Source organism: Cervus canadensis, chromosome 21 (genome assembly GCF_019320065.1).
Source record: "Cervus canadensis isolate Bull #8, Minnesota chromosome 21, ASM1932006v1, whole genome shotgun sequence".
NCBI lineage: Eukaryota > Metazoa > Chordata > Mammalia > Artiodactyla > Cervidae > Cervus > Cervus canadensis.
In genome coordinates, this window is record NC_057406.1 from 12,436,905 (window position 1) to 12,449,256 (window position 12,352).

At 60.0% G+C, this 12,352-nt stretch overlaps 1 protein-coding gene across 9 annotated transcripts in view; it reads right to left on the minus strand.

Annotated features, from left to right (window-relative positions):
• Window positions 1-2,461: 2,461 nt before the first annotated feature.
• IQSEC3 (IQ motif and Sec7 domain ArfGEF 3) overlaps window positions 2,462-12,352 on the minus strand; it is an 88,576-nt gene continuing 78,685 nt past the window's right edge. Inside the window, exons 12-15 of one of the 9 annotated variants that reach the window (XM_043441498.1) lie at window positions 12,002-12,094; window positions 9,221-9,273; window positions 9,059-9,138; window positions 5,790-5,923 (exon numbers count right to left, since the gene is read on the minus strand). In XM_043441498.1, coding sequence (XP_043297433.1) covers window positions 9,064-9,138; window positions 9,221-9,273; window positions 12,002-12,094 — 221 coding nt within the window. In that variant the 3' untranslated portion in view covers window positions 5,790-5,923; window positions 9,059-9,063. Of the gene's footprint in view, window positions 5,941-9,054; window positions 9,139-9,196; window positions 9,274-12,001; window positions 12,095-12,352 lie in introns of those variants that run through there. The other 8 variants (XM_043441497.1, XM_043441494.1, XM_043441493.1 and 5 more) reach the window with 8 other exon arrangements.

Consider the following 12,352-nt stretch of genomic DNA (forward strand, 5'->3'; position numbering starts at 1 on the left):
CATCTGCTGTGTGAAAACACTGGTCCATTTGTGTATTTTTATTACTATTTTAAATTGTTATTTATTTTTTTGGCCGTGGCACGTGGCATATGTGATCTTAGTTCCCCGACCAGGGATCAAACCTGTGCCCCCTACAATGGAAGCATGGAATCTTAACCACTGGACCACCAGGGAAGTCCCCATTTGTGTATTTTCAATGACCCCACCCAACGTGAACCCCTGGAGAGCAGGCACTTTGCTCGGCCCATCACCACACATCCCTCACCCCTGGACCCACACCAGAAGCACATCAGGTACCAGGTGTTCTTAAGCCTGATGGATTTTCCCTCTTCTAGCACTAGCACCTGGCCCCTTGCTCTCAGCCAGAAACCTGTAACACCCGGGGCCACCCTGTCGGAAGCATCCAAAGTCAGGGCTGCTGAGTTTGTTTCCACATCTGAAGGGTCCCACAACAAGAGGCACTGGCCATAGAGCTCCATCCGTCCCCATGTCCAGTGGTTAAGTGGGTGACCCAGAGGGTCTGGGGCCCCTGTGGGTGTCTCCTCTACTACCGGAGGGCTGCCCATCTCCTAGACGACCTCAGAGGCCAGAAGACTTGGAGGATGGTGCCCCCTCCCAAGTCCCCACAGGGACAGCAGCATCCCATTTGGCTCTGGGCCCTCTCCCAGGCGTGGGCTGAGCTGGGTCCCCTCAGGGGTGCTCCCAAGGGACCAGTCCTCAGCTTCCTGGGTCAGAAAGTTCTCAGGATGGGACAGGTCAGAGCTGGCCCCAGGCTTCTCCTGGAATTTCCCGCTTCCTGGAAGGAGGGTGAGGGCCTGTTCCTTTGCACCTCCATAGGATAATGGGGCCCAGCCTGGGGTGCTGTCTGGATTTTTGGGTGCTTAGCACTCTGGTCACCAGGGGAGCCGGATACCCTCTTGGCAGGTGTCCCTGGACCAGCTATTCGGGCTAGTTGCTTCTCTCCCTCGGGCCTCAGCTTTGCTGGAAGGCTTCTCCTCTCTGCCCTCCTGGAGACATGGCTCTGGGCAAGCCCCTGCCTCATGGTGGTGGCAGGCAAGGGCCTTGCATGCGGTGTGACACTGGCCCCAGGCCCCCACGTCTCCCTCCAGCTGGGATTCCAGTCTTGCCTCCCACATCTCAGCAACTCAGGCCTGTGCAGGGCCTGGGCTTCCCTTCCAGCTCCAGCAGCCTGCCGTGGGCTCAGCAGAGGTTTGCTGCACTCTAGCCTGTGGCTCCGTCACTTTTCCTGACAGTTTTCTCCCCACCCTTTCACCTGGGCCTGTCCCCTCTCCACTTCAAGAGGGTTCACCTGGGGCTTGTCAACCCAGACCTTGCGATGAGAAAGTCAGGCTTCAGAGTTGACATCTGGAGAAAATCACCTGAGGCTGAGGACCAAACGTGGTCGGTGGGACCCTGACACCCAACATACCCCCAGCCTCTGTCGCAGAACACCAAGCAGGGCCTGTATCATGGAAACCAAGTCCAGAAAACCAAGCAGGGCCTCTATCGTGGACAACCAAGTCCTAGCCCCTGGACTCCCGCTCTGCTGGGGTGCACGCTGGCTGTCATGGTGCTTCTTCCCTGCAGAGCTGTCCTAGCCTCCACTGAAACCTGCTTTAAGTGGCTAGGCGTGTGTGGGTATTGGTGGGGGTCATTTCCTGTGTGTGTGTGTGTTGGTGGGGGTCATTCCGTGTGTGTGTGTGTTGGTAGGGGTCATTCCATGAGTCTGTGTGTGTTGGTGGGAGTCATTCCATGCGTGTGTGTGTGTGTTGGTGTGAGTCATTCCATGTGTATGTGTGTGTGTTGGCGGGGGTCATTCCATGTGTGTGTGTTGGTGGGGGTCATTCTGTGTGTGTGTGTGTTGGTAGGGATCATTCCCTGTGTGTGTTGGTGGGGGTCATTCTGTGTGTGTGTGTGTGTTGGTAGGGATCATTCCCTGTGTGTGTTGGTGGGGGTCATTCTGTGTGTGTGTGTGTGTGTGTTGGTGGGGGTCATTCCCTGGCCCTGCACCCGAAGCTCTGACCAAGTGCCTGCCCATCAGATAGTTCTTGATAGTGCCTTGACCCATTTTTTTTTTATTGATTTGTTTTTGCATTTTTGTTTTATTTTGGCTGCAGTGGGTCTTCCTTGCTGCATGCAGGCTTTTCCTTGTTGTGATGAGTGGGGCTCTTCTCTTGTTGCGGAGCATGGGCTCTAGGTCTTGCGGGCTTCTGTAGTTGCGGCACTCGGGCTCAGTCGCCCTGCAACATGTGGGATCTTCCCAGATCGCACTGGCAGGCAGATTTTTAACCTCTGGACCACCAGGGCTGTCTGCCCCATTTGTGCATGAAGGGCTCCCTGTGTCACAGGGGGTCACCCCCATGGCCAGAGGAGACCCAGCTGGTGCCCTCAGCCTCTGTGGTCTCACCAAGATCTGATTTGAGGTAGACGAAAGAAACAGAATCGACACCATTTGCTCAAGTGACATATTTCAATATAATCTCTAAAACTCTATGAATTGAACAGATAAAATACCTCTGGGCTATTTTGTTACAAAATATTTGCCATTTGGATTCGTCGCTGGGTGCAGCCACCTTGCTTTTCTTTCCCTTGAGAGGCTGCTCTCAACGGGTGAGGGGGCGTACGCGGCGACGGCAGGGGCGCAGCGAGGATGTATGTGCAGCAGAACACGGGGACAGACAGACGGGTGGTTGGCGGGGAAGCCACAGACAGACGGGCGGTTGGCGGGGAAGCCTACTGGCACATGGACGTCTGGCAGGCTGTGGGGGGCCGGGGCGGCGGGGTCAGGGCTGAGCACGTGGGCGGGTGCCTGTGCACGCCAGCTCCAGCTCGGAGGTGGGCTGGCCCCGCAGGGTGGGGGAAGCTAGGTTCATCTCCTGATTCTGCAGGTGGGGACAAATGGGTGAAACCGGGAAGGGGCCGGGTCCCCAAAGTAAGGCCTGGAGCATGGACAGAGCTGGGCCACCTTGGGGTCAGTGTGCATCTGCCCAGGAGGCCGTGTCTTAGGGGCTTGAGCAGCATCCCACGGGCCCCTCGGTAGGGGCTGGGGGGCAGGAGACCAAGAGCACCTCCACTGGGCCCTCCCGGAGGGTGGGGGGCCCTGACGTGGCCACAGCTGTGCAGAGGGCCCGAGGCTTGTCCCAGTGGTCTGGGGGTCTGCTCTGGGGCCCGGCACAGAGGCGGGCCCCAAGCCTAGCCGTTTGGTCCGTCAGAGGAGGGAGGTTCAGAGGCTGGAAACCCTGCTCCCCCGACTCTGGGGAGGCCCTGCCGCCCCCTGTCCCAGGCCTGCGGGGGTTAAAGCCCCTCACAGCTCAGGGTGGGCTCCACATGCTGCTGACTCCAGCCTGGACTGCTTCCTGGGGCCGGCATTCCCAGGGCGCCACTGGGGCCCAGGGCAGCCACAGCAGTGACCGGGGGTTGGGGGGGAAGGGGCGGCGGTGGTGGGGGGGGCGCTAGGGGTGAAGCCCTACCTGGGGAAGGGCACTCAGACCCCTGAGCTTCGCATCCTCAGTGGAGAGGACCACGCATGCGCCCGCCCTGAGCCCCCTGCTGGTCCCGACCTGGAAAGGCTGGGTATCGGCAGAGTGGGAGGGGGCACTTGGTCAGCTGTGTGAGCAGATGACAAGGGTCCCCACGACCCCCACCCCGTAGACACATCCTTTTCCTTCTGAGCCCACACCCCTGCTCCCAGGCCTCAGGCACCGGGCGTGTGAACCTGACCCATGCACCCCACTGGTCAGCCGCTCCATTTGGAAAGGCTCTGATTGGAGCGACCCTGTTACAGAAAAGACACGGGAGAGGGGCCAGGACAACAAGGACTCGGTGGGGGGGCGGGGGGGCACAGACGGGCTCAGGCAGTAAATTGGTCACACGTTATGGACACGGGCTGACAAAGACAGAGCCAGAAATACACTCACTGGGTGACATCACAGTGATGCCTGTGCTCACACACGTACACACGAAACTAGGTCACCTGGGATCTCTGAGAGAGGGAGGAATCGTGCCTCCTCGTGGCCCTGGGCCTGCAGCTGGGGCGTGGAGTGGGGCTGGGGAGAAGTGAATTCACTCTAGGTCCGGTGTTCAGCTGCCATCTCTTGGGATGTCTCAGACCCGGGCCCCGAGCGGCAGGACCCTTAACGGAGGACGGCAGCGCGCTGTCAGCTCAGGACCAGAGGAGGGGCCAGCCTGGCGGGGACAGACCATCCCTGGAAGGGCCGTGACTGGGCAGGCCGGCCAGCACACAGAGGGGTCGCACAGAGGCTGGCTCTGGCTCTGCCGGGCCCTGGGGAGACCAGCGAGCCCTGCGTGGCTCTCCTTCGTGGTTTTGAGGGTGTAGGGACGCTTGAAGCCACCCCTACTGGAGGCGGGCCTGCTGCCTTCTGGAGTGGGGGCGGGAGTTAAGAGGGCTAGTTGAGGGTGACGGCGGGGGGTGGGGAGATGGCAAGTCTCCGAGCATCTGCTTCTGCATGGGTACTTCTGCATCCATGGCTCTCGTGGAGGCCACGGAAGTCATTCCGGGGACGGGGGATGGGGAGGGGGTGCCTGACCTGGGTGGGTGGGAGTCATCGCTCTGCTGGTTGCGTCTGCCCCTGGGCAAACCCAGCCTCTCCCTGTTTCTGCTTCTGCATGGGCAGGACCCAGTTCTCCTGTGTGTGTGCGTGTCTATGCCCCGGGCGCACACTTGACATTCTTTGGGGCTAGAGAACAAGAAACTCTATAAAGGGTGCATTTTGTAGCTATGTGACCTCACGATTCCTTGGCTCTGTGGACCTGACTGAGAAAGAGCTGAGGGGTGCCCCTTCCCTTCCCCGTTTCCTGAAGTCTCAGCAGCCCCCGGGGCAGGCAGCACCCAAGCCCCAGAGGAAGCAGAAGCCGGCCCCCTGTCCCCAGGGCCAGAAGGGTCAACGTCCCCAGGGCACAGAGGAGCGGCCTCCTGAGATGGCTGGGCTGAGGGGCGGGGAGGGGCATCAAAGACTCCTACCCCTTTCCCCAGGCCTCCCCCTGACCTGGCGGCTCCAGGGATCCAGGGCCAACCGGCCCCCACGCAGTATGGCGCGCCCAATGCTGGGGCAGGAGCCAGACCACCTTCTGTGCTAGGCTCGGGTGCCAGCCCATAGCTGTCATACCTGCCCACCTGGCCTGAGGCCCAGGGCCCCGCAGACCCGGCCCAGGAAGCTGGTTAGGCCCTCAGCTCCTGTCGCCCTCAGTCCCTGGTCCAAGCGGCTGGAGGGGTGGTCGGGGTAGAAGAGGCCTAGCTGTGAAGGGCCCGGTGGGGCTGCAGGGAGCCAGGGAGGCCGGCAGATTGGAGGGGAGGGCTGCTCAACTGAGGAATGGAAGCTTGGGCCCAGCAAACCAGGTACCAGGGACGGGAGTCCTCTCTCCAAAATGACAGTGACGGGTGACCAGGAACGCGGCGTGCCGGGCGTGGGGAGCAGCGGGCGGAGGGGCAGTGGGGGCCCTGGCGTGGCCCCCTCCCTCTGCGGCAGCAGCGTGGGGGCGTGGGGGGCGTGTCTACACCAGGCTCCTGGAGCCGCTGGAGCAGCGACGTTGGTGCAGCAGGGAGCCGGGCGGGCAGAACTGGTGCGGGTGGTTGTAGGGGGGTGGGGGCGGGGGCAGCGGGGGCCGGTGGGCCACCTTGACCGGAGAGCCCGGACCGCCCAGGGGCGTGGAGCCGCAGGAGTCGGAGGAGGCTGGGGCATAGCAGGAGAGAGCCTGGCTCAGGAGGGGCTCCATGCGGGCCAGGCAGGGCTTGTCCAGAACAATGACCTTGACTATCTGCTGGCACTGCACCAGGGTCCCGGGGGGCGTGGGCGGCGGTGGCGGAGGCGGTGGGGGCTGCTCCCTCGAGGGGCTAGGCTGCAGGTCTGGCAACGGCGCTCCCCTCTCGGCCCCCGGCCCGGAGCTGTGCGGGGACACCTGAAGCCTGTTGTGAATTGACACCTAGTTTAGAAACAGCCAGAGAAGTATGAAATGTTACAAGACTAATTCCCAGCTGCTGGGACTGGCCTCCCTCCCGGGCCTCCCTCCCCTCCCACCCTCACCCCTTTCCCAGCTCTTGTGCCCATCAGGGGTTTGCAGGCCCCGCTCCCCATTTCTCCGCCACCTAGAGGGCACCCAGCTGCCAGGCAGAGGTGCCGGGCTCGGGCGGAGCCCAGAGACAGCTATGTTCTGCTCCAGCTGAGCCTCCTGGCTCCTGTCTGTGGGGTGGGTGGTTGGACCAATGGACTCAGGTTATGCAGTCTGACCTCACAGACCTTCTGGGCCGCCCTGGGCCACATGGGATCACCCACCAATCTCCTCACTGGCCTCAAGCTGGAAAAGCAGGAGTATCTCTACCGCCTCCCTGTCTCCCAGGGGTGTGTTGGGGACATGGGGACAGGGTCAGGAGGCAGGTGGCTTTCAGCCTTGCAAGCCCCTCCCCTCCTACCAGCTTTGTTAAAGCAGGCCTCATCGTCACTGTGGAATCACAAAGGTGTCTAAACCCTGAAATTCCAGGCACCCCAAGGGGCGGTCTGGACATGCCCCATCCTCCCAGACTCCCCAGGGCCATGCCCACACATTCAAGAGAGAGTCCAGCCACAGTCAGGCCCTCAGCTGCCTTTCTGGCCCAACCTGGGTCCTGGAGAAATCTGTCCTGCTGCCAGAGGGGGGAACCCAGAAAGGACCCCCATTTTTTCCCCCTGGGTTGGATTGTGAGGGGTGGTCCCTCCCTCCATGGGCACTGGGGACTAGCCTGTCCTCCTCTTGCTAGCAGGGATGGTGGAATAAATAACAGGATTCTGGAAGGAGGAGGGTTTAATTAATTCCTTGTCCCTCCAGCACTCCAGCCTGTAGATGAGACACACGCCTTTCTGGACTCTTGGACCTTTCCAGGGGTGGCTGAGACTCTTATCTCTGGGGTTGCTTCCGACAGTCCTGGGGGCATCACCCCTCAGGCTCAGGATGGGGGACACCAAGGCTGCAAAGGAGGGGACCCTATAGCCAGGCTAAACCACGATGGCCCTGCCCTACACTATCTCAGAGCCCTAAGCCAGCAGGTCCTGACCCTATTCACTGGCAAAAGGTGCAATGTCAAGAACTCCCCCTTCCTGGGTCCGGGTGCTGCCCTGACAGGTCACTTGGCTCTCCAGTCCTGCTCCCTATCCCCCCACTCCAGCCCCGCTTCTTTGGTTTTCACAAGCCCCCACCTCCAGGGTCTGCAGGCCGTGGGCTCTACTCTCCATTCTCAACCTTTACCTTGGCAGTGTTTTCTAGGCCTGAGCTTCTTCCCCCTGCTACTCCCTGCCCTATTCCAACAAAGGAGTCCCCAAGCCCCTCAGTGCCCAGACAGCGCAGAGCAGGGCTGCATCTCCCTCCCTCTTGAGGAGTCCTCTGTGGTCCTCACTGGGACAGAAGGCTTCCTTCCATCCGCTGGGGGTGGGGGGGGGGCGGCTCTTTTCCCCACCTGCTTTGAGTTATTCTGAGTTATTCCCCACTCTATTCTGCTCTATTCTGAGTTATTCCCCGAGAGGAAGTGGCCTGAGACCATGGAGTCAAGCTTTCTGCTCACTGCCCGCAGACTTTACCGCAGCCCCTCTCGGGGCAAACGCCTGACGGCCCTGTTCAGACCCTTGAGCCCCGCTGTGGCCGCAGCTCTGGTCTCACCCTGCACCTCCTCCTCCGCTCCCTGTCCCTGATCCCCGTTCTGCTGTCTGCACCTCCCTCCGCCCCACCCAAGCTGGCCCATCCTTATCTTTAATAGTAAGTGAAAAGCAGGAAGTGACAGCAGAACATTCTGTCATTCTGACCCACCCCCTGCTGATGAAAGAAAGAAGAGAGAGAGAGGGGAAGGGATGGAACATGAGTAGCAAGCCTGACAGCTCAGACAAGCTGGAGAAGCGCCTGCCAGCAGGCGGCCAGGCAGTGACGGGGGTGGGCAGCGGAGGACGCGGGGAGCTTGGGGTCCAGCAGAGAGGTGGGAGGCAAGGCTACCCTTGGTGCAGGGGAGCGGAGGCTGGCAGGGCCCTGGGGCTAGCCTTGCAGATAGCCACGTGGCCCTCTGGACCAGGGGAGGAGGGGGCGAAGGGCCCCCAGACCATGGTCCTCCCTGGGCAGGGGCTCGAAGGCACGGGCAGGGCTGGTAACTTGCGGCGTTTATCTGCAAGGCTGGAGAACGGGCAGCTGCAGGAAGATGGGCAAGGGGGGTGGTGGTCGCAGAGGATGGAATACCCACCCTGGGGGCTTGCCAGCTGCTGGGGCAGGAAGCTCCTCCGTGTGAAGGTGCCTCCTCCAGACACAGGTGTGTGGGGGGTGGGGGGCCACGGGGAGAGTGAGGGTGTCCTGGGGCTTCCCCGAGCTTAGGCTGGGGGCAGGGCTCCTCCCTCAGAGCCCTAAGAGGGGGCTCCTCCAGCTTGGAGTGGGGGGGGGTCTGTGTGAGCATGAGGGACCCTGGAGGCCTGGCAGAAATGAGTAAGGGGCTCACAGGGGTCCGAGGGGAGCCAGTGGGGAGGGCTGGGGTCCCCAGGCTTGCAGGGCAACTGCACGCCCCCTCCCAGGTGGCGCTCCAGGGCTGGCAGGGACCAGCTGCTACTGTCACTCCACCAGTCCCTTCCGGCCAACTTGGAGGGTCTTCAGACACAGCAGCGCCCACCCCACCCCTCCAAGGAGAAGCCCTAAGACAACCCCAGTCCCACCTCGCCTCACTTTCTCTGGCATATCCCACCCCATTGCCAGCTTTCCAGGTGGCTCAGCTGTGTTGGGCAGACACTGTACCCTCCCAGCCGCCCCCACTTTCCCCAGAGGCTTTGACTTGGGGACTGGACCTGAGGGTGATTCTCAGAGGGGCCAGGCTCCCTCCACAGAGGCTGGCAGGATGTGGGAGGGGGACACGGAGCATCAGGACCATAGCATGTGCGGGGCGGTGGGTTTAGGGGACCGTGGAGGGATGCAGTGGGGGTGCGGGGGGCTTCATCTGCATGTGTTAGTCTGGGAGCTCAGCCTGGGGGGCTCGGTGGGCTGGGCGTCCGGGGAACTGGAGGGGGCACTGTGGCTTAATTAGGCGCTGGAAGAGTGGCATTACCCATGCTAGCAGTAACTTTTAATTGTATCTCTTGAAATTGGTAATATGGTGAGTCGGGCTGGGGAGGCATTGATTAAAACCTGAGAAGAGAAACAACAGAGACAGTGAGAAGAGGGTGGGGCACGCAGACACACTCACCTGGGCGACCAGGCCTCCACTCACCTCCACCGCGCTCTCCGCCGCCTTCTCCCCCGCGGCCGCCGCCTCCCTTTTGGCTTTGAATGCAAACAGCACAGGGCTCACTCTCCACCGCCCTGTTCCTGCACAAAGCCCTGCCTCCCGCCAACCCCCTGCCCGCCCCGCCTACCCCCGCCCCATCCCACCCCACACCTCCCGACCTGGCATCCTTCTGGAGCCTCCAGGGGCCCCACAACTGTGGGCGGCAACGGACTTGATGCCTGAGCCCAGCTCTGCCACTGAGCAGCTCTGTGACCTTGGGCAAGATGCTACGCCTCTCTGGGCCCATTTTCTCCTTGCTGGGTATTGTCGAATCTCCTTTACCCTTATCAGAGCCCCGGACGGACTGTGCGGAGTGGCTGTGAGGAGGCCTTGGTTCTTGGCTCCCGGGGGCTCCTGAGTGTCTGTGGCACAGACTCCGTGAGGGAGAGGCCCCGTTCCTTTCTTGTTCCTGCTACTGAGCTGAGTGCTGAGGATTCAGTGAGCTGCACGCGCCCCAGGGCAGAGCCTGGCGCAGGTAAGAGCAGTCTGTGATGGCTACCAGGGATTTCTTTTTTTTAAACATTTTTTTTTTTGGCTGAGCCCCGAAGCATGTAGGTTCTTAGTTCCCTGACCCAGGGAACAGACCTGTGACCCCTGCATTGGAAGTGTGGACCACTGGACCTCCAGAGAATTCCTATCTATGAGGGTTTTCTTTTCTTTTCCATTACTTTTTATTGGAGTACAGCTTTACAGGCTGTGTGAGTTTCTGCAGCAAAGCGAATCGCCCACACGTAGACACGCTGCTGCTGCTCAGTCGCTCAGATGTGTCCAACTCTTTGTGACCCCATGGACTGTAGCCTGCCAGGCTCCTCTGTCCATGGGATTCTCCAGGCAAGAATACTGGAGTGGGTTGCCATTTCCTCCTCCAGGGGATCTTCCCAACCCAGGGATCAAACCTGCATCTCTTGTGTCTCCTGTATCGGCAGGTGAATTTTTCACCACTGAGCCACCTGGAAAGCCCCATACATATACATACATCCCCTCTTTTTTTGGATTCCCTTCCCATTCAGGTCACAGCAGAGCCCTGAGTAGAGTTCCCTGGGCTGTACAGCAGGTTCTCATTAGTTATCTCTATTATACATAGTAGTGTGTATATATATATATATATATATATATTTATCAATCCCATTCTCCCAACTCATCCTTCCTGCCTTGGTATCCATACATTTGTTCCACATATCTACGTCTCTATTTCTGCTTTGCAAATGAGATCATCTATACCATTTTTTTTTTTAGATTTCATATATATGCATTAATATATATGAGGGCTTTCTGATGGGCCTGGCACACCCTGTGTACCCCCCGGGGACAGCTAGAGGACTTCTTCCAACTCAGTCACCCCTGACTCCCACCCCCACCCCCAGCAGTATCCTAGAGCCCTCTGCCGGGGCCCTCTGATTTCTCACACCTCTGGGAGGGCGCCCACTCCCTGCGATGCCCACCCCTCTGCTTTCTGTAACACAAGAGGAAGCCGGGCCAGTGTTTGGAACCGAGGACCCCGCTGGGGATGGAGCTAATGGACAAGGCTCTGGAGATGCACGTGGGTGGGCGGGAGGCCGGGGGCTGCAGCTACCCGGGGAGATGGGCTGTGCTGCAGAGAGTGGGGCGGGGTGTTCGGGAATCAGCCACAGCTGAGGTCTGACTCCAGGGTTTAAACAGCCGTGAAAACAGGCATGTGCTGTGACCTCAGACATAAAGGGGCTGCTGACAACAGAGCAGGTGGACAATCAGGAACTCATGGTGGCGGGTCGGACCCACACACAGAGGAGACATCACAGTGAGGGTCTCCGTGAGCAAAACCCATGCTTGGAAAACCAATCTCATCTCCCAGCTGGTGGGGCTGGTCCTGTGATGCTGTCCCAGCATCTCAGCACCATGGCTGTAACCAGAGGGGTTTGGGACCAGCATGGAGCCCACTGGAGGCTCAGCTCAAACTGACGTCCTGCTGGGAGCCTGGTTTCCCAGGGCTTGGCATGAGGCACACAGCAGGTGCTCAATAAGAGTTCATTACTGTAAGGATGAATGACTGAATTAATTCATTAGTGAAGAGTCCCGGATGGTTTGCTAGGGTTTGTTGGGCTGGGATTTAATTCTCATGCCACCTCTCCCTCTGATTCCTTTTTCTTTGGGGGCAGGTGGGGAGTGGAGGCCAGTCTTCTCCCTGCAGGCTGGGGGAAGGGAGGGGGCTGGAGGTAGAAAAGTAGGAGGGGGGCCAAGGGAAGGGAGGAAGAAGTCTACAGAACATGGCCAAAGGTGGCAGAAAATCTGAAGCTGGCTGAATTCATATGGAGTGAATAATTCAACCTGGAGAAACCATTTGAGACACTGGGTTTGAGGATTCATGTGGGTTTCAGGAGGCTGACTCAGACCTAGGATGAGAGAATGCTGGTGGCCCCTTAGGAAAAGGTCTAGAGGGGGCAAACCAAGATTTCCAGACCCTTCTGGCCACCTTTCTTCTTTCCTGCTCCCCGTCGCAAACACCCCCACCCCGCACACCAGCAGTCTGCAGAGAGCGAGGGGCCCAGGGTCCCAACACCTCCAGGAGGACAGTGACCTTTGTCAGTGGACACATTTTTCTCTCACCTTCCACCCACTCCCACTGCTGAGGCCCCAGGAGGTTGGGCCATGGAAAGCAGCATCTCCCTCACCCAAATCCCCCAGGACCCCAAGGCTGGGGTGTGGGCGGGGCCTCCACACAGGTGGGGCCCCAGATCTGGAACTCACCTGTGGGCGATCCTTGCTTGGACTGCGGGTCCCCCTGGGCTCCCCCAGCCTTGAAGGAGAGAGTCTTTGTTCCTTGCTGCTTCTCCAGCTCCCCTGGGAAACGGAGAAGCTCATGAACAGAGGGAAACCCGGACCCCAGCACACAGAGGAGTGAGAGATGGGGGAGAGTGGGGGGAGAGGGGAGGGTCTCCTGAACACACGGCACCTACTTTCCCACTTCACGGCCTGTTTAGTGCCTGCTGAAGCCTCAGTTCCCCCTCCAGAGGCAGGGATGCCAGCCCCTGCTCTGACAGCCCGAGAGGAGGGGGACGAGGTTGACAAGAGGGGGGCGACCACCCGGGTCTGCATCTT